At 33.5% G+C, this 21,759-nt stretch overlaps 1 protein-coding gene across 1 annotated transcript in view; it reads right to left on the reverse strand.

Annotated features, from left to right (window-relative positions):
• RYR2 (ryanodine receptor 2) overlaps positions 1 to 21,759 on the reverse strand; it is a 758,695-nt gene that overhangs the window by 65,512 nt on the left and 671,424 nt on the right. Inside the window, 5 exon segments of the mRNA XM_044000528.1 lie at positions 885 to 966; positions 3,282 to 3,386; positions 8,713 to 8,841; positions 11,523 to 11,611; positions 12,525 to 12,605. Of these exon segments, the coding sequence (XP_043856463.1) occupies positions 885 to 966; positions 3,282 to 3,386; positions 8,713 to 8,841; positions 11,523 to 11,611; positions 12,525 to 12,605 (486 nt within the window).

Below are 21,759 nucleotides of genomic sequence, written 5' to 3' on the forward strand. Positions count from 1 at the left end.
AAGGGAGATAATTTGGATGTTAAAAATTGTTTTACATTTAATTGGGGGAAAGTAACACATTAAATAAATAAAGAAATTAATAAGTGAGTAAATATATGTATATAGATATATAGATAGATAGATAAAGAATACAAATAAAAGCTAATATTTTAAAACAAAGAAAAGAACATTAAGATGAAAATTTCTTTTCCCAGGAGCATAGCATGGGAATTATGGTTTAAAAATCCATAGACTTAAAAATATCATCTACTGTAGCAGTCTTTATAAAAGCCAATAATCTATTCACCCTTTGATTTTATATGTATTCTCAATCACTTCCAATTGATTAATGTGAAATATATTTATTTGCATGTGCTGAAAAGCTCAATCCTCATGATGTCTCTTATGAGGCAAGCAAAAATTTGTATTATCTCCATTTTTTAGATATGTACACTCAGAGTCACAGGAATTTTAAAGTAATTTATGAGAAAAAAGTGAGTGTGACAAAAAAAGTGGTTAGACAAGAACATAGACTAAATATCATTTCCAGGTGATATTTACTCTTTTCTAGAGGGTTTTCAAAGTGTGGCCCAGGGACCTCTGGGACCCCTGTTACCTTTTCAGGGGGCACATGAGTTCAAAACTAGTTTCAGGATAATATTTATGTTTTATTTCTATTAAAGAAAATATTTAGATATAAAGCCCATATAAACAAAAACTCTTGAGGAGGGGGTCCTCAATAATTTTTACAAATGTAAAGAGGCCGGAAACCAAAAAAGTTTCAGAACCATTGTTCTAAAGCATGCTAACCCTTCACCAAATCAGCATTTTGGGTTTTATGGCCATCAAATTAGAGAGTATAGGACTGTGCTCTAGTACTTGCATTTCTGATTAATCAAAGCTACCTTCCAACATGGACAGCAACATGACCACCATGTCCTTCTGAAGATCCATTAATTCTTTCAACAACTCAATTTGGCTGGAATCCTGCAAACATTAATATATGTATTTTAAATTATATGAGAAAATAATACACATAGGACTAACACATTCTGTGTCACAGTGTTTGAACTATTACATTAGTTCAATATATAATAGCATTTTAATATATTGATATAAAACACTAAATTAACAATAAAGATAACTAGAATTCCCATCATTTACATGAAGGAGAATTTTGATAACACTATTAAGTAGAAAAAAAAAAGCTGAAAGGAGGAAAAGACTAACAAGTCACAGATTATATTATGATATATATTGATATTATTTTAAAAAGAGCATCAATATAATTTTAGTAATTAAGAACACTTGGATTTTTAAAATGGCAACTGTTCACATAATTATGTAGAAATATTTGATTATTTAAAAATCTTCTTAAATTAAATTCGTTTTGTGTTTTTCTGTCTGCCTTAATGTTATAGTCTTTTTTGTTTGTTTGTTTGTTTTTGCAGGTCAGTGGGGGTTAAGTGACTTGCCCAGGGTCACACAGCTAGTAAGTGTTAAGTGTCTGAGGTTGGATTTGAACTCAGGTCCTCCTGAATTCAGGGCCAGTGCTTTATCCACTGTGCCACCTAGCTGCCCCAAGTCTTAATAAATCCTAGTAAATGAAATTATATTATTTCATACATGAAGGTGACATATCAACGATGGGTGACCTAGATGTAGATATGTAACATAAATCTTAAAAATTACATAAATGACTGCATTTTAGAAAGTAACAAGATCTAAAAGGTGATACCATAAAAATAAATTATTATATTTACTAATTTCTCACCATCATATTTTCCATTTTCATAGCATTTCCTTGGTATCACCTAATATATATGTATACATTGAAATTTTTTACAAATATTTTTCTTATTCTAAACACTATAATTGTTTGGGTTTTTTTTAATAGGGTATCATTCTAAATCACCTGACCTCTGTTACATATTACAATTACAATATTTTGAATGATTCTAACTCTAGTATGGAAAATAGTATCTTCAGAAATTGGTGCCTAAGTGTATATGGACAATTGCTAAGTTATATCATATATCACTATATCAAGGTTCTACGATTCTTTTAGTGTATAAGCTGCATACATCTGGCAACCTATATATAATTTATAACCTTATATAGATTACTGAAGCCAAAGAGGTTAATTAACTTGCCAATGATAGCATAGCTAGTAAGTTTTAGTAGTGGGATTTGAACTCAGTCTTCCTGAGTCCAATTTCAGCTCTCTATTCATTATGTCATGCTGCCTTACATAAAACATGAAAATAAAAATTAATTCTTATGAAAACATTTGTGATGAGATTTCTGTTATGGCTATAAAATTTGTTCAAAATCAATCACAAAATTATTTATATTTTAAAAACTAGTTTACTAAAATGTCACTGCTTGGGGCAGCTAGGTGGTGCAGTGGATAGAGCACCAACCCTGGGCAAGTCACTTAACCCCAACTGCCTCACTAAAAAAACAAAAAAAAATTCACTGCTATGTATAGTAGAATTACTATTAAATTATTTTAAGCTTATTTTTATAGTTTAAGTCAAAGATCAATGCCCTAGTAGATATTTCACATCTTAATATACAAATTAAGTATTGTAATTATATTATAGCCTATCAAGATGTTATATTATCTTGTTAAAACAAAATATTTATCAAGTTATTTTATTGCCATTTTGTAGTTATTTATATAATATAAAAACAAAAGAAACAAAGGAAACAGAAAGCATGCCTTCTTTAACCTTTGCCCTCCAATTACCTTTTAAAAATCGTGAAGTAGGAGCAGACAAATCCTTAATATGTATTTATTTGCCCTTAACATTTATTTTTTCCATGGATCTCAAAATTAAATTTACTGTTAAAGATGGAATGACATCAGCCATGAGCATCTGCCTGATTATGATTCTATAAGGGGATCGCTTCCATTCTAGTGAAGCTAACACTAGACTAGAAATTCTTTTTCAGTAAGTAAGAAGAGAGAAGATTTTAGTGAGCATTTTTGAGGAAATGAGGTCATAAGGACACTAGAGAAATATATAGCATTTGAGGAATCCCATTTAAGAAGTATTTCTACAAACTTCTATATTTTTCAGCATTTCTACTCTCTTCAGTTTTGTAAAAGTTCACTACATAACTAGGACACAGATCTTTCATTTTATTAAAAAAATTATTATAGAAGAAAACAAGGAAGGATACAATATCAATGGAACAGTTAAATAAAAAGGTTGTTTGCATATAGGAATTTTGATTAAGCTGACAGGACAACACTTTTTTAGCTGAGGATTTTGAAAGGTAATAGACAAAAATACCTGAGACAACTTCATTTGCATATGGGCAAATACATGAAGAAAACCAACCACTGCATCCCAAAGCCTGCTATGTGCCAAACTCTGCTGATTCCCAGTGCATGGACCCTATAACACAAACAGCAAAACAACAAAAAGCCAGGATTAAATGATAAACTGTATTCCACAGTAACAGAAAGATTGAATTTGCGTACCTGTGTACGTGTGTGTTACACACACACACACATACATGTATATGTATACATGCAAATGTATGTGTGTGTATGCTATATAAGAGTATTTATTTGTCCTTAGGAGAAGGGGCAATGAATGAAACTTGTACTATAAATATTATTACATTTTAAAGTGATAAATGTAGTTTTCTATATGACTTACCTAAACTAATTCATAACTGAGGTTCTCAAAGGTTTTCATATTCTGTTTTCTCTTTAAAGTCAACCAATGAGTTAATAACTTATTGACAAAACAGAAGCATAAAGCTTTTGACATGTATGTGAAGTATATTTGGTTAAATATGTAAAGAAATATAATTTAATACATCACCAATTCAAATATGTACACATCTATGTATGCATGGATGTTAGTATGTATGTCTTCCCTCTAAGATTACCTCCAAATTATCATGTATACACCTTCTTTGCACATAGTTGTTTGTATCATTTTCTCCTTTAGACTAAGAGCTCCTTGAGAGTAAGGGTTGTTTTTTGCCTTCCTTAGTACCACCCACACTTATTACAGTGCCTGGCACAAAATGCCTGTTGACTTGATGATAGTTTATAGAATACTTTATCATTTACAAAACCTTTTCCCCACAATAAAATTATGAGGTACCAAAAATATCATCATCATCCCATACAAATACATATCTATGTATGCATGTGTATGTGTATATGTATGTAAGTATGTGTGTGTTTATAAACAATATATGCATATATAAAATTTATTTATTGCCCTAAGTTACAGAACTAGTGAGTCAAAGAGCTAGGACTATCAAGGAAGGATTTCTCTTGTCTAGAACAGGGCTTCTTAAACTTTTTCCACTTGCAACCCTTTTTACCTGAGAAATTTTTATACAACCCTGGATATTGTAAGGGGCTAAAATTCTAGCTAGTCTGTCTAAAATCTAACGAGTGGTCACCAATAAATTATAAGCTTTAGCAAGAGTTAGACTTTTAAGCATTTATTAAGGAGAATAAAAATTTGGTGAAGAGAAAGAGAAAGGCCTAGATTCATCTATCTATTAAAGGGAGAGAGCATTCCTAGCTCTACCCTCTGCCAGAGTCCACAGGAAAGAAAGGGAGTCAAAACGCCAGCCTCCCCCTTCTTCCTCCCACGAGCAAACATCACTTCCTGATGCCAAAGAAAAGACGCATGGTCTTGCCCTCAGAGACCTTCTCCTCATGGTGGAGCTTTTCTGCAGTAAGTGTCCAGCAGGCAGCGTCATTCCAATCGTTACAATATGTAGATATAGAAATCAAACATTTAGTGCCAAATTTTTTGCAATCCCCATTCAGTTATGTGGCTCTCTATATGGGGACATGACCCACAGTTTAAAAAGCTTTGGTCTAGACAATGACATGTAGTTAGATGGACAATTATTCATTTCAAATGGATAAAAATTGGGGCCTAGGATTAAACAAAAGGGAAGCCAGCTGGATTGCTACTGAGAAGTTGAAAAGACCTTTTAATGAGTCCAAACTTTTTTCCTGAAATAAAGGTGCATCTTTTTAATTACAGTATTCTACAGTACAGCTGAATGTCTGCAAGTCATAGAACAATACAAACTCCAAAGAACTGAAATAAGTATACTCATTTTGGGAAACAGAGAGACACATAGTAGGTCTAATCAAGCTGTACTGTATCCTAAACAAAGACCTTCTAATTTCTCTGGTAGTACCTCATGCCTAGAATTCTCTCCCTCCTAGCTTCCCTAATTTCCTTTAAATGCCATCTAAAAGCCTGCATGAACTCTTTTTCAGTTCCTTTTGAGGGCTTTCCCTCTGCTGATCACAACTTACCCTATATATAGCTTGTTGTTTCTCCCATTAGACTATGACCTCCTTGAGAGCAGGGACCATGTTTTACTTCTCTTTATATCCCCTGTGCTTAGTGCAGTGCCAGACATATAGTGGGCACTTAAACACTCACTGACTAGGGGGCAGCTAGGTGGCGCAGTGGATAAAGCACCGACCCTGGATTCAGGAGAACCTGGGTTCAAATCTGACCTCAGACACTTGACACTTACTAGCTGTGTGACACTGGGCAATTCACTTAACCCTCATTGCCCTGAGCCCTCCAAACAGTTTACTGACTTATCAAGAACCAGACAAAAAGATGTCATCATATTAATGTATAAGTAAAAGAGATGATGGACTGGTTACACGGTGAGATGAAGGGATAACTGTTGGACAACCTGTGTGCTCCACTGATATCCTTGTGATATCAAGAGAAAATAAAGAAGGACCCCAGTGCATTTAATAGTAGGCTGCCTGTGGAGAATTTATGGAAAGATATGGATAAGAATTGTACAGGCGGTTGTGAGCTACACTGTTGAAAGGAACGCATACACACTGATGAGAATGCAAATCCATTTTAGTATCTGAGAACTGAGAATAAGTTTTTATGTCAAAAGATAGGAAATAAATATCTTCTTATTTTAAAATGTTTTTTCTCTCCTTTATTAAACTGGGAATTATGAGTTTACATATCTTCTTTTCTCTTATAGTTTTTGGACCTTTTGGTATTTTTATTTTAGGATCTTTCTTATCAGTAGTAGTAATTAGGATGAACATCATACATAGAATGATTGATTAATTATATAATGCCAAGTCAAATTGTCAAGGTCTCTCCAATAAGCAAAATACTTCACAGAATAAATGTTGAACTAATAATGAGTTCTTATTTGCTGTTCTCATTTTAATTCATCAACTAAAACACTAATAAATTCTTCTTCAATATATGATTAAAAATGGAGTTTTGTTCCATTTACTGCAATTAGACAAGTTAAGCTTTATACAAATAACTGAAGGCTACAACTACAAAGAATGAAACAATCTTCACTTGTAAGAAGCTTAAATTAAAATGAAGGTAACAAAAATACATTTTTAAATATTTATAGCATAAATAAAAAGTGAATAAATACACATATAAATATGAAGTATTTAAATACAAGGTTGTTTGTGAAGGAGGGCATTCTTTGGCAGTTGGGGAGGATAAGGAAAGGCTTCACATAGGAGGCAGTGATTACACTTCATCTTAAAGGAAGAAGGAGACTCTATGAAACAGAGGTGAGGAGAAAGTATATTCCCAACAAGAGCAAGGTCAGTACAAAGACTAAGTGTCTTGAGTAAGGAGTAGAGAGAAGGCTACTTTAGGTAGATCAAAGAATGTTGCTGGGGCAAGTAGTGGTAATGTATAATGGGGCTGGAAAGACAGGTTAGGGCCAGGCTGTGAGGGGTTCTAAAAGTTAAACAGAAGAGTCTATATTTTATTCTAGATAAAAACACTGAAAATGACCGAGTAATGGATTCACATGATCAGATCTGCACCTAAGGAAAACACCTTTGGCAGCAATGTGTAGGATGGACTGGAGTAGAGGGAGACTAGTAGCAGGGAAGGACAAATGTAAGAAAAAGTGGTTAAAGAAGAGCACTTTACAAATATTATTTTATTTTATCTTCATAACATCTCTGGGGAGCAAGTGTTATTATCATCCCCATTTTACAGATGAAGAAACGAAGGCAGATAGAAGTTATGTGATCTGTTGTGGGTCATGCAGTTCATGTCTGAGGCCATATTAGAACTCAGGTCTTCCTGACTCCAGGATTAACACTCTATCCACTATGCCACCTGGCTACTCTGTATAAGAGTAAAATGTAAGAAATATTTCTTATTTTATTCATACTCTAATGCAATTCTGTTGCTAAAGACTCCCAAGGATTTAACTAACATCTCTATGAAGATGATTTGTTTAGTTGTTTTTTAGTCATGTCTAACTCTTCATGACATAATTTAGGGCTTTCTTGGCAAAGATATTGGAGTTGCCCAGGGTCACACAGCTAGTAAGTGTCAAGCATCTGAGGCCGGATTTGAACTCAGGTACTCCTGATTCCAGGTCTGGCGCTCTATCCACTGTGCCACCTCGCTGCCCCCCCCCTTTTTTTTTTTACCATTTCTATCACTTACAACATCTTTTGCATCCAACCATTTCTCTCTACTCACACAGGCTCTCATCACCTCTCATCTAAGAATATAATGAAGGCCTCTTAATTGTTCTCTCTATCTTAAGTCTTTCCTGTGTCAGTCCATGTACAACATATCTCTGCCAAAGTGACTTCTCTTAAGCAGAGATCTGACAGATCAAGTCCCAGGTCTCCCTATTACTTCTTCTTCTTCTTTTTTTTTTGTTTGGGTTTTTTTGCGGGGCAATGGGGGTTAAGTGACTTGCCCAGGGTCACACAGCCAGTAAGTGTCAAGTATCTGAGGCCGGATTTGAACTCAGGAACTCCTGAATCCAGGGCCGGTGCTTTATCCACTGCGCCACCTAGCCGCCCCCCCCCCTCCCTATTACTTCTAAGATAATATATTAACTCTTCTGTTTAGCCTTTAAAAATCTTAACAACCTGGACCCTGCCTGTATGCATAGCCTCACTAGACATTAATCTCCCATCCACATTCTTTGATCTAGCCAAAAAAGGCCTTCTCATCTTCCTTGCTTTTTTATTGGTCGTCCCACATGTTTGAAATGTACCTCTGCCACCTTCTATATGAAGCTTTTCTTGATCCCCCAAAGTGCTAGTACCCTCCCTGCTAAACTATTTTGTATTTAATGGATATGTGTGTGAATATACATACATACATACACACATACGAATAAGTGTATATATGTATGTGTATATGTATGTATGTATATGGCATCTTCAATGTCAGTGCAAATTTAAGATATTAAAGTTTGATTTCTTCTGGATATACTTATATATTAAAATATTTGTCTACATGAGCATATAAACACACATACACATGCACATGCACACATGCACACACACATATATACCTATATGGACTTATACACACACACACATAATTGTTGTCTTCCCCATTAGAACATAACTTTCTTGTGCACTTGCACAAGGGACTGATTTATTTTGGGCATTTATATCTCACAGCATTTAGTACAGTCTCTGGCACCTAGCAGCACTGAATAAATGCTTGTTGATTGAGAAATATCAGACGAAGAAACTAGTATATATAATAAAATGGATGCTTTGATGCACTAATGGTTTATTAATAAAACAATTTTTTTTGGAAGTCAGAACATCTCTACGATATGTAATGATTTATGATTCATATAATATGAAATGCAAGGTGTGTTTCTCCAAAGAATAAAATATAGTACATCATACTTCTTTATTTCTTGTATTAGAAATATACTTACTTGGATATATTCTGTAAGAGTGTTGAAGACCTGTTTTGCCACTTGAATTGCTTTGGAAAAGTTTCGTTGTCCTTGTTCATCAATTACATCTTTCCCAGAGTAATACCAATAAAAATCACTAATTGATTCCTACAAAATGGAGGAAATATTATTAAATCTATCAGTTTCCTAGTCATCCTTTAAAAGTACATCAAACTTAAGTAATACAATATAAAAGTAAAAGAAAAATGTTTTTTGAATAAAGGATCTTAATACATTATGTCCTTCAAAAATTCAAAATGTTCCTTAACAACTCCTTCTCTAGGTAACAGCCCAATAAGAACTAAAGAAATGAAAAAACTAGCTTTAAAATTACTTTTTATGTTTAATTATGTTAAATTCCACAAACATAATTTTACAGAATTAATAAAATTGATAAATATGCATCTACAAAGAAATATTTGATGCTATATATGTGAACTGGGGGTACAGCAAAGACAAATCAAGGGACAGAATTTTTTATACAAATACATCTTTCTTCCCACCTCTGAAATAAAACCAGCACAAATCATATAGAATAAGATGTACACTGTTTCTCTTTTGAATTTGAGGTGACTGGTAAGATGTATTATAACACCAAAAACAATAGTGACAACAGTAAAAATTAGATAAATCTCTACCCAGTAAGATATTAAAACAATAAATTATATTGTAAGAATAATTTAAATTGGTTATTTAAGAAGACAATTTTGCCTTGTGTGAGGGATGATGTAAAATTATGTATATATTTACTATAAAATATTCTATGTACTTAATTCAGAAATTAGACATATTTTTTCTTATTACCTTGTGATTACAAATATAGCATGATTTGATATTAAAAAAAAAAAAGAGGGGCAGCTAGGTGCCACAGTGGATAGAGCACTGGCCCTGGATTCAGGAGTACCTGAGTTCAAATCCAACCTCAGACACTTAACACTTACTGGCTGTGTGACCCTGGGCAAGTCACTTAACCCCCATTGCCCCGCAAAAAAAAAAAAGAAAGAAAGAAAGAAAAGAAAAAAGAAAACTAGAATATAATGTGTTTTTTAAAAATAATATCATTGATTTACTTTTTCAATAAAGTCAGAGGAATAAACTATTTCCTTGAGGACCTTTTTCAGAACTCTTTAGTTTGTTAAGGCACTGGGATGTAATAAAGTATGGCTCGTACTATGATCCTGTGAGGCTACAGAATATGGGATTTAGAGTCAGAAGATCTAGTTTCAAATTCTGGCTCTGTCATTTATTCCCTCTTGGACCTGTAGGCAAATGATTTAATCTCTGTGGGCCTTAGTTTCCTTGACTGAGATGAAAGGTTGGATTCATTACCTCTAATGTTCCTTTCAGCTCTCAATTTATGATTCCTGATAGATTTGCAAATTTCCATATTAATTAATATGCTTTTGATTGGTATCAAAGAGTAAATTTGTAATTTTAAACAAACATAATAGCTGAATGGCACAACCTTAAACTATTGTAAGGGCCAAATTTAGTATGGGAAGAGTTAAGTGGGCGGCTCGCCGTAGTATTGTGGTAAGAAAGGAAACAGCCTCTTTCAAAAAACAAAACAGGTTTATTAATGAAAACAAGTTCAAAACACAAGTGAGGTTAATAGAGCTAGGGAATCTAAATCTCTGGGGTAAAAAGGCCCCAGGCACCCCAAAACAGCCTCCAGCCCAGCCAGCTCCCAAGAGCTAGCTTTGCCTCAAAAACACAAACTCACCACCACCTAAAATCTGTAGCTCCAAGGAGAATTAGCTTGCAGTATCTTCTGTTTTGGTTCCAAGGTCAAACACCAACATCTCCTCTGTCTATCTTCCTTCCGTGCTTTTTTCTCAGAAAACTCTCCTCAGAAAAACTCCCCTCTCCCTTTTCCTCTAACTGCCTCTAGTTGTCTCTCCCACAGGAAGGGGTGGTTCTTTGCCATGCTGAGTCTCCACCCACATGGGTTGTCTCCATTATAATCTGGCCAGGCCCATGTGGGCATGGGAGACCTATTAGGGGAGGCTTAGTTACTTAATTTGATAGTTTGACTCAATAAATGTTCCCTGTGGTCAGAGTTCCTCTTGTTTGTTCAGTTATCTCCCAAAGTACATACCCATCTTCTCTTAGGTTTTTAAGCTTACATTTTTTTCAGTGTGACCATAATGAAACAAAGATAGGGTTATGAAAACCCCAAATCACAATTAATTCCTTACACTATCAACTGTAACCTGAAAATGAGCAATTATGGCAGTTTCAAGAATTTTTCCCCCAAATTTTCCCCCATTCAATGTGGTAAAGAATTCACCATAATCTTTAGGTAATCTGCAAAAAAAGAAATTAAATAAAAATGCCCCTGGGAAAAATGAAGAATGAACATGGGTCCAGAAAATAAACCAAGCAAAAGGGGGCACTTAGGTGGCACAGTGGATAAAGCACCAGCCCTGGATTCAGGAGGACTTGAGTTCAAATCCAGCCTCAGACACTTGACACTTACTAACTGTGTGACCCTGGGCAAGTCACTTAACCCTCATTGCCTGTCACCCCTCCTCCCCCCCCAAAAAAAAACAAACAAAAGAGAAAGCTAGGAAACAACTGGGGAAAGGCAATGGTGATCCAACATTATGAACTGACATGAGCATTACTTTTAGCATTGGAATCTGGGGGATCAAAAATATAATATCCAAAATACTTCTATGTAGTCAAAAATCAAAACACAGTTAAAAACATGTCATAGCTCAGGGTTTGCTAGACAATTCCAATTCTTTTGATCACTTTAGTTGTTGGTAGTACAGAAAGTCTGGTACCTGAACTCTCAGGAGGTAGTCCACTGTGGAGATGATTATATTAACAGTTGTATTATTACCAGTCTGAGTTCGCAGATAATTCTGAAAATCTACATGAATTTAAAAAAAAAAGAAGAAAGTCATTGTTCTAGTTCAAATTCAAAGTATAGTTGTTTATATAAATGTACATTTAATGGACACTTCTTCTCCCCCTTAATTATATAAAATAAAATTGTCAGGTATGAAAGTCTAGCATCCTGGGGCAGCTAGGTGACACAGTGGATAAAGCACCGGCCCTGGATTCAGGAATACCTGAGTTCAAATCCGGTCTCAGACACTTGACACTTACTAGCTGTGTGACCCTGGGCAAGTCACTTAACCCCCATAGCCCTGCCAAAAAAAAAAGAAAGTCTAGCATCCTGTGCTTTTTTATTTTAAAAATTCAATCCATATTTGCTTACTAAGAATATTCATAAATACTATATTTCTAAGTATGCCACAGAATATAAATAACTTTGAAAATGTTTTATGCTGAGAAAAAAGCTACATGCATTTTCTTTTTCCTAAAAGAACGTTGACCAGGTAGTCTGTCATACTTTTCCACATCATATGTAGGAATTTAGGAATCCAATCATTAAACTTTCATGAAATCTGCCAAACTCTTAACAATGTAGTACAGCAGAAAAAGGAAAAAAAAAACCCATTCTATTCAAGTCCAAATTCCACTACTTACATCTATGACTTTAGACAAGTCACTTGACTACTCTTAGTTTCCTCCTTTGTAAATTGAAAATATGTATTACCTAACTCAGGGTGTTGCTATGATGATCAAATGAAATAAGAGATATGAAAACTTTTTGAAAAACGATACAGCAATTTACAATTATAAAGTAATAAGAAAACACCTTGTAAACCTTAAAGTACTAGGTAAATGTGAGCTATTACTGCTATTTACTGGACCAAAGAAAATGTCTTTCTTGCTACCATCGCTTCTTTTGGATGGCTGAAAAATGGCTCACAAACCTGAGCTGTGTCCTTCACAAAGCAACTGGAGGAAGCGGAAGAGGTCACAGGTGAATTCATCATCTTGCAGTACCTTTTCTCCTGCAAAAAGGCCATATGTATGAAATATTACTAGCCACTCTCAACTCTATCCCATCCCAACAGAAATCTGCAAGTTAATCTAACATTGTTCTGAGCCAAAAATAATTGCAAATCATAGCATCACTTCTATCTGAAGCTCATGAGGGCATGTGCTTGGCAGATAGATACCATTTCCCTTTGGTAACATTTAGACTTTAAATACCCAAATTTATTTCTGTTAAATGTAGCAGCATGGGCTTGGCAACATTTTAAAAAACAATCTATTGGTTTATTTAGAGTTATGATTTGGGAGTATGTTTTTGTTTTGTGTGAGCATGAATTTTGTATTACCTACAAAGTTTAATGGAGATCCATACTATCCTTCATGTGAGAAAATGAATTACTACTCTGTTTCTTCTGAATAAGGAGTTTAAAAAGGATTCTTTTGTATAATGATAGTTACTAGAAAATTTCTCATTCCATTTTGCAGGGTCCTATTACACATTTGCCTACAGACAAAAATAGTTCAAGGAATGCTTAAGAAAAGTTGACAGCAAAAGTAACTAGTTTAAGTTCTATTCAAAGGCTCTTGGGGAACTAGTAAACGAGCAGTTTCAAATGTCAAACTTAGGGAAAAACTGTAGTAGTTCATGAGAACTAGAATAAAAATTTAAAGTAAGGGTAATACAAACTAGAAGTTAGATGAGCTAACTCTAGGCAGAAACATCTTGTGGCCTCAGAAGACACTTTTTTACAATAAGGTGAGTAAAGATACTCATGAGAAAGAGAAATTCAGATTTTCTTATTAGTTAATTTAATGCCTCTGAACACTGTTAATTTTCCCCATGAAAGAAATATACAAATAAAAAACAATAATGAGCAAATATAAGAAAAATATTTTTGACTATGTGGGTATGTCCCAGAATCTGAGATTCATAGCAACATAGTATAATGAAAAATATTTTTTTTAAGTACGTGAAAGCAATTTTGTACTTTTTAAAATTAAGTACTTATTGGCTTGGAAATAATCTGAATTAAAATAGAAAAATGTGTAATGATTAGATGTTTATATAAAATCTTGAATGATCAGAATCACAAATAACTGAGGGACATAGCTTGTGACTTTCAAAGTGAGAGACTTGAGTGTAATAGTAGGATCAGGCAGCAAAATCATTTTGAAAATGAATGTGAATATTAAAAGGAGTATATAAAACCACTATCCCAATTTTTCTATGGCCTCAAAGATGTGATATTCAGGGCCCAGAGCTAGCATTAAGAAATAGATACTGATATATAAAATAAAGCTTATAGAATATGGGAATAAGCAAATTGCTCTTGTTGTAGAGCTTCCTGTGATTTAATCCCACAAATGAAAACATCATTTGGGATTAAAGGATGACAATGATTTAGAGTCTAAATGTTAGACAAAAAAACAACTTAATCTCTTAATTTCTGGTAGTTGGTATTAGGTAATGGGTTATTTTTAAGCATATTAAGCAAAGTTTGTTCAAAGGGGCAGAGATGAAGAGCTAGAGCATTCTAGATATGGGCATCTGCATAGGCCAAGGGCATGGAGGTTAAACTTGGAATATTGTGTATGAGGAATATGTAGGAGGCCAGAGATGCTGTAAGCAGACTGTGAAAGGCTTTCATGCAAGAGGAGTTTGCATTTTATCCCAGAAGCAATAGGGAACCATGAAGCTTCTGAAGAAGAAGAAAGATCCACTCAGTTCTGTGTGGAAGATGGCCCAGAGACGGCAGAGAAACCAATTAGAGATGATGATAGTGGCCAAGCAAGAAGTGTTAAGGGCTTGGTATGGGACAGTTGTGGTGTCAGGGCAGAAAAGGGGATATGTGCTGTCAAAGCAGAAGAGAGGGAAGAGTAGAAAACTCAGCAATAAGGTATCTTTGAGTTTCTGAAATTAAAATATTTTCATTTCTATCTGTTTTTCCTTTGAAGATGAGTCACATATCACCGAACACTTAATACTGTTATGATAAGATAAAAATGATTGTTTTTAATAGTAAGACCTTCAACACAGGGATATTTGGAAGCAGTTGATTGGTTTGACTTTCTAAACAAATTTCCAAGCACCATCTGTTTGCTACTGCAATGTAAGGATTATGGGACCTTTTAATTTGACTTGTAACCAAAATCTATAGGTATTGCCTCACCCATTAAAAATGTGACCTTCTTGAGAGTAAAGACTGCCTCTTTTTATTACCACCACTTTGAATACAGTTATTTCTTAATGAATGCTTTTCATTCACTTATGCCAAATAATTCTTTATGTAAAGATTAAATCTCAAAAACTACTATTGACTTTTAGATGGGCCATAATTATGATTACATTATGATACCAAACACCACAGGATAATTGGGGTAATACAGGGGGTATGAACCTGTGATTTCATTAGTGTAAAGAACTCTCATTGTGGAAATGTCCTTCACAAATGCATATTGTATAACATCTGTAATTTATATTTTTAAAGAGTTGCCTGAGGCATTGAGGCATTAAATGGTTTGACAATAGTCACTTGGGTGATACATATCAGACATCAGGTGCTACCTCAATTCTCTTGACAGGTGGAGGACTGAGGCCGCTAAAGTGAAGGTAGTTGCATTCAGGAACACCAGGGCAAAGTTCAGAAACAAAGCTACTAGTGAAGAGCAGCAGCAGATGAGCATCTGCTGAGAGACTAAATGATAATTTTGATTATTAATTTTGATGTGTCCACCACCTTTATATGAATTGTATGTAAGATCAACCTGAGGGCTATGATGTTGTTACATACATAAATTCATGCCTACAAACAAAAATACATACAAATTAATATTCTTATATAGGTACACAGTGCATAAAGTATGACTTGTGGAGCTGAGTCACTACTTTGTTTAATTTCAAACTGAAGTTATATATAATAAAACACAACTATTTATCTAGTACATCTGTTCAGTAATGTAATCACTCTCAGGTTAAAATGCTGCGAGGGCCCATGCTGCATGTAAATGATATGGTAACAGAGATGAATGGCTTTATGTCTGCAGAGGGTGCTGGATCAACAGTCTAACTGGAGATGTATATAAAAAGTAACATTATAATATGACGTAAACTAGAATTAAAAACTGTAATGAAATGGAGAAAAAATGTCTGGAGTGTGAAAACTTCATTTCTCCTACTTGGAAAACACACTCTTTTGTGTACATTCAACATGGATCTATGGTAGTATGAATATTTAATAAATCATTTTAATTATGGCAAAATGAAATATATCTGAGGACATTACTATTGATATTTATACAGAGAAACTTAAGATGTGACTTAAAATAAATTGGTTTTCTGCATTTTTAACTAGCTGCCAATGAGTACTGGCTTAAGAAAGATTGGATTCAGATAACTAATGTATTAAGTTTGAATTAGTTCTGTACCAAATCTGTGACAGTTTTACTCATTCAGCCTAGTTATTACAAATATTAGGCATAGTTAGATATAGGCACATTATGAGTGTTCAATAAATAATTTTAATTTATTTGTGACCATCTTAATTTGTAATGACTTAGATTTTACCAGCATATAAAATATAACCTATGAAAATAATAGGCAGCAAGTTATACTTTCCAGCCATCAGTGAACCAAGAAATATTAAATGTCACCCTGAGGTCTAAAAATTTTGTAGCTGGCTTGATATTAGCTGAATTAATTCTCAAAGAACTAATCAATATTAGATCTCTCTTAAAGAACCCTAAAATAACCTAAGTAGGAAAAACTGAGGAACATGAAACATTATATATTGTTTTAACTCTAACTACTCTTGTTTTAAAAACAAATATATTTATATCAGAGTACTTCTGTGAAACAGAGATTCATTTGGGGATGCTCAATGAGTTTTTGTAAAATATAACTGGAAAGTATACAGTTGACTTAAAGGATATAATTTTGATAGCAAAACCATGAGGAAAAATGTTTGTTCTTCATATGTTGCTAATGAAAAATTATAAAGTGGTGTAGGTTAAAAAAAAAAGAAGACAAAATATTTAAAGTTAACATGTCCTTCCTTGTAAATGGGTTTACCACAATACAACATGATATATCCAAATTACAGATTAAAATGAGACAATGTAAGTAAAATATTTTTTGATCATAAAATCCTAAATGTGAATCATTGTTAGTACTGTTACCCTTGTTTTCACTAAAACCAGATGTTTTTAAAGAATCATTTAATTTAGAAGAGCTCTCCAAACACATTTGCCAAAGAGCTCCATGTATTTTTAAACCTTAATGACTTAATTTGTGAACTTGAGAGAAACAATCTGTAAATGATATCCAAAAGAATATTTAGTAAAGTTTAGAAAAACTATATATTCAAAGGCAGGTAGAATAGTAAGAAGAACCCTGGGACTTGGGGTCAGAACACTTGGAGTCTGGTTCTACCAAAAGATGAGCATGACTCTGAACTTTTCAGAGACTTCAATTCATCTGTAAAATGGGGGTGCCAACATATGCACAGTCCACCCAAGCCTACAATGGATCAAAGAATCCAAGGAAATGGGAAGGGGTAACGAGCTATGTAAATATATAAAACGGAACAAAACCTTGTTTGGGGATTAAAAAAAAGTGGCTCCTACAAAAAAGAAATACCTATAAGAAGAACAGAAGTCCTAAACAACTGTGAGAAGAAAATTCAAACTGTTTTTGGTGACATCTACAGATTGTTTCAGTGTCCCTACAATAAGTAATCAGAGTTTATAGTTTAAAAATTAAAAAAGAACTTCAGGACAAAAGGACCCTGTACAATGTCTCTAATCAGAACCAAATAATTTGCCTTAATTTCTATGCACAAAGATAATGCCTTCAAATTATTTTGAAATTTTAGTGTAAAAAGCAGACAAGGAATATAGATATTGAAGAAATTTTAAAATAATGACTTTTTCAGTAATATATGATTAACCCATAATTCAACTTTATATTGGTAATAATTAACCACAATGTGGTTCATTAGGAGATAGAAGTAGCATTTTTTCAGAAGTTTTTGTTGCCAGAACACTAATATGCAAGTAGAACTTTGAAAAACACTTCCTGATCTAACAACTTCTATGTATAATTTGGTCCAATTCAATTTCTACATAGATTGAGATATATATATTCCACAGCAGAAAAAAAATAATGAAAACACAGTGGCAGCATCTTCCACTATCTTTCAATTACAAATGGAGTTTGGAAAGAGAGGAATACTGCATTTTCAGGCTTATCACTGCACAGGTTCTAAGAATTCTGATGAAAGAAGAAAGCACCTAAGAGTGCAATGAAATTAAGATTAATGCAGATTTTGGTTTAGAACCTTTTTTCTGCTGTTAAAATAAATAAGACATGGGGCAGCTAGGTGGCTCAGTGGATAAAGCACCAGCCCTGGATTCAGGAGAACCTGAGTTCAAATCTGGCCTCAGACACTTGACACTTACTAGCTGTGTGACCCTGGGCAAGTCACTTAACCCTCAGTGCCCCACCAAAAAACAAATTAAAAACAAAATAAACAAGACAAACAAAAATACAAAAGATGTAACACTGAGCAAATGAATTATAAGAACAAGTACATTTGCTTAGGAATAATTGAGGTTCTGACAAGTACAGGGTTGTAGGATTTTGTAGAAGACTGGTAATACTGATAAGGGAGGAAGGGAAGACAAGTCTAAGCTTTTATAGCAACACAAGGAGAACTTGGAAAAGAACATTATTATCAACTCATCTGATAATAATATTCAAATACTATAGGTAAGCATTGCTTGATGACATTCATGATCCCAGATCAGAAGCAAATATAGTTGCAGATCAGATACCAAGGTTAATAGCAACCATATTTATCATATCATTTATATGTAGACAAAAACAGTTAAAACTTCAAAATCAAATGGAGAATTTAGTGATTAGAGAGTATATTTCAGATACCAGTGCCTTCCCTTCAATTACTTAAGAGTAGAAAGATGAGGCAAAGAACAAATATCTGGCCTGTGAAAAGAAAGGGCTAAAAAGCACATCGTAAGCATTTGCTAGATAATTATTGAGTCAACAATTTAATGAATTCAACAGATATGGCATTTAAACTACTGAAAAAAGTCTACTTAGCTTCATGAAATTTTTTGGTGAGATAATTTGTTATGTAGTGAAATCCTAGTCGGATGATTCTGGCATTACAGCTATGTCAACGTGGCTTGTCAGGGATACTGTAATAAGTGAACCATCCAAGGATCCATATATTTTCCCTCAGAAATAAACACTGCTTGGGCCTAATGCTCTGAAAAGATTTTGTTGGCACTAACACATCTTGATTCCTTGGTATATCCTGTGCTTTGAGCATATAAATTGTTTTAATACAATGATCATAAGAAAGGAACATTTAGGTATACATTTTAAATAGACTGCTTATGTCCATAAGTTACTGATTAATGCTATAAGAGCAAAGTGATAATAATGAGCCTTTGATCAGTTCCTTGATCAAATAATATGAACAATGGAGATACCATTTTCTTCATTCATATTTCTAGGTCTCCACTAAAGTATTCATCGATTTCTCCTTTTGACATAGAGAAAAATCTGGATTCTCAAAGGCTAAGTCAGCATACTATAAATTCCAACAGTTCTGACCTCAGTTGGAATTTCTGCAACTATAAATCCAGCAACAGTTATGTGCCATCATGGCAGCACAAGCTTAGACTGGTTTGGAGAGGTTCATCACCAGAAAGCTGGTCATCAGATAATCAATGTGGTTGACTATAACTACTGATGGAGGCTGTAAGGATTGGAGTAGAGGAGTTTGCAATCTGCATGAGTGGAAGAAGTAACCACAATGACAAAATGAGATACTTTTGAAATACTGACATAAATAAATGCATGGTGGTAAAAATTCATTTATGTCCCTAATTTATATCGTAATAGCTTAATGATATATTCAGTAATATTCTAAATATTTCTCATCCAATATATGTATAGTTATCTTACATTAAACTAGATAAATAAGTTGATTTTCCAACAATAGGAATTTAAAAGCTCTTAAATACTAGAGCCCATGTAGAAAGAGAGAAACAAGAGGTAGACCAGATCTCTTTTCTGTTCCATTCTGGATCTATCACAGATTTCCTGTGATTGCACAAATCAGTGCAGCCATAAAGCCACAGCAAATACAAAACAGAAATACTACAGAAGGACTACAGCACAAATTCTATTTATTTATGTATATGACTACTGCAAATACTGGGACCACTAAAAGAAAAAGAAAAAAAAAACATACCAAACAAAACAAAAAAAAAATTAACTAAAAAAAGCTTGCTGCTCTTTGAGCTAGTGTGACAATCATCGCAAATCCTGAAAGAACAAAGGAACAGAGAAGGGTTGGTACAAGAACTAAAAGAAATTAGGGTACACAATGAAAATTAAAGAATCATTTCATTTAAAGAGCTAAATAATGAAAAAAATACACACACACAAACTTTTACTCTTCAGGTGCTGCACAAGGCTGACATAAAGCTAAAAACAGGAACAAATAAAGACAGTTTGTTTTTAATAATTACCACGCTCATGGGTGATGACTGAGGAAAGGAAGACAAGACATTTACAGTAGTTGAAAGAAAAGGAAATGGGGAAAAAGAAAAAAAGTTGAGTTTTATTTTTAAAACTTTAAAGCAGATATAACACATACTCAGTATTGATTTGGGCAAGTCAATTCTGTGCTAAAGGGAAAGAATAAATACATCAATTAAAATTTCAATGAATCATAAAAAATATCCTGACATCAGAAGAACCACCCTCACAATCAAAATAAGTGTTATTACTGAATGTGAAAGCACAAAATTAATCCTAATCTATATGCTGCTGATTAGGAAAGTGAAGACTTATATGAGGGCTGTATTGGCTATCCTTTTTGGGGCTCTAAAATTAATAAGAAAATATTAAAATCTAATATAAATGAAAACATGTTTAATTAAATTAGGTTTAGAGTATCTTGAACATTCCAGTATTAATTTTCTGTGAAACATAAAAATAGTCTAAAGCTGATCTACTTCTCATAAAGAAAGCCAGTGCTCCAGAATACACTTCCATGCTAGACTAGAACTGAAAACATTCCCCGAAAAGACAAGGCTTCTAACAAATTGTTTTAACTTAGTGTGTTTGTTCCATGTTAGATGATATCAAACCAGAGAGGCATATCAGTTGCCACTGATAACTATAAATATACATAAAAATGATAGAGCATTTACTTTTAAGTAAGTGAAGATAACTTTAGAGAAGTAGCATGGTATAGTACAGAGCGACCTGGACTTGGAGTGAAGAGGGAGACCTAGGTTCAAATTCTACTTCAGACATTTAACAGCTCTATGATCTTAGGTAAATCACTTAACCTCTTTGTGCTTTAATTTCATGTATAATGAGGAGGTTGGACTTGAGGACATGAAGGCTCCTTTCAACTCTAAAACTATAATCCTATGCAATAAAGGATATTTTGCATTCTAGTTGATAATGAGTAGAACTTGCAAATTTTAATGCGAAGTAGAAAATGGAAGCATCATAGTTAAAAGGTGGTAATGTTTAAATATGTAAAAACTATGCACTTCAAAACAGAATAAAAATATGCAGTGGGTTATTTTTTCTTATTCCTAAGTAGAATTATATAGAAACAACTACACTGACCATACTAACAGAAAGGAAATTCATTCTGATTTCAAGATCATTCTCCCCCAAATTGACAAAATGATTAAACACATTCAAACCAAAACAAAATGGAAAAAAAAAAAAGGATCTAATAAAAGATACATTAGTTCAGTATCAACAATAAAGAAGGATATTTTTAAAAAGAAAAAAAAACAAACCAAAACAATGCTTTCTGGAGGGGGAAAATTTTTATGCTAAATGCCTTCTAAAATGAAGATGCAGTTTCTCTTATCTCTAATTTTATTTATTACAAAATTTTTACTTTCTATCTATAGTTATTCAAATAAAGAAACTTTATTGAAACTAATGGTAATTCCTTATTTATTACATTTGTCAATGATTAAGTGAAACAACTTGGACTGTTTAAAATAGAAAAATGACTCTCATCTTTCTGTCTCATAATTTTAGATTTATCAAGGGAAAACATAATACATAGAGTGAATAAGAATAGATACGTTCCTATGTGACTATTA

The sequence above is a fragment of the Dromiciops gliroides genome, chromosome 4, assembly GCF_019393635.1.
Source record: "Dromiciops gliroides isolate mDroGli1 chromosome 4, mDroGli1.pri, whole genome shotgun sequence".
Lineage (NCBI taxonomy): Eukaryota > Metazoa > Chordata > Mammalia > Microbiotheria > Microbiotheriidae > Dromiciops > Dromiciops gliroides.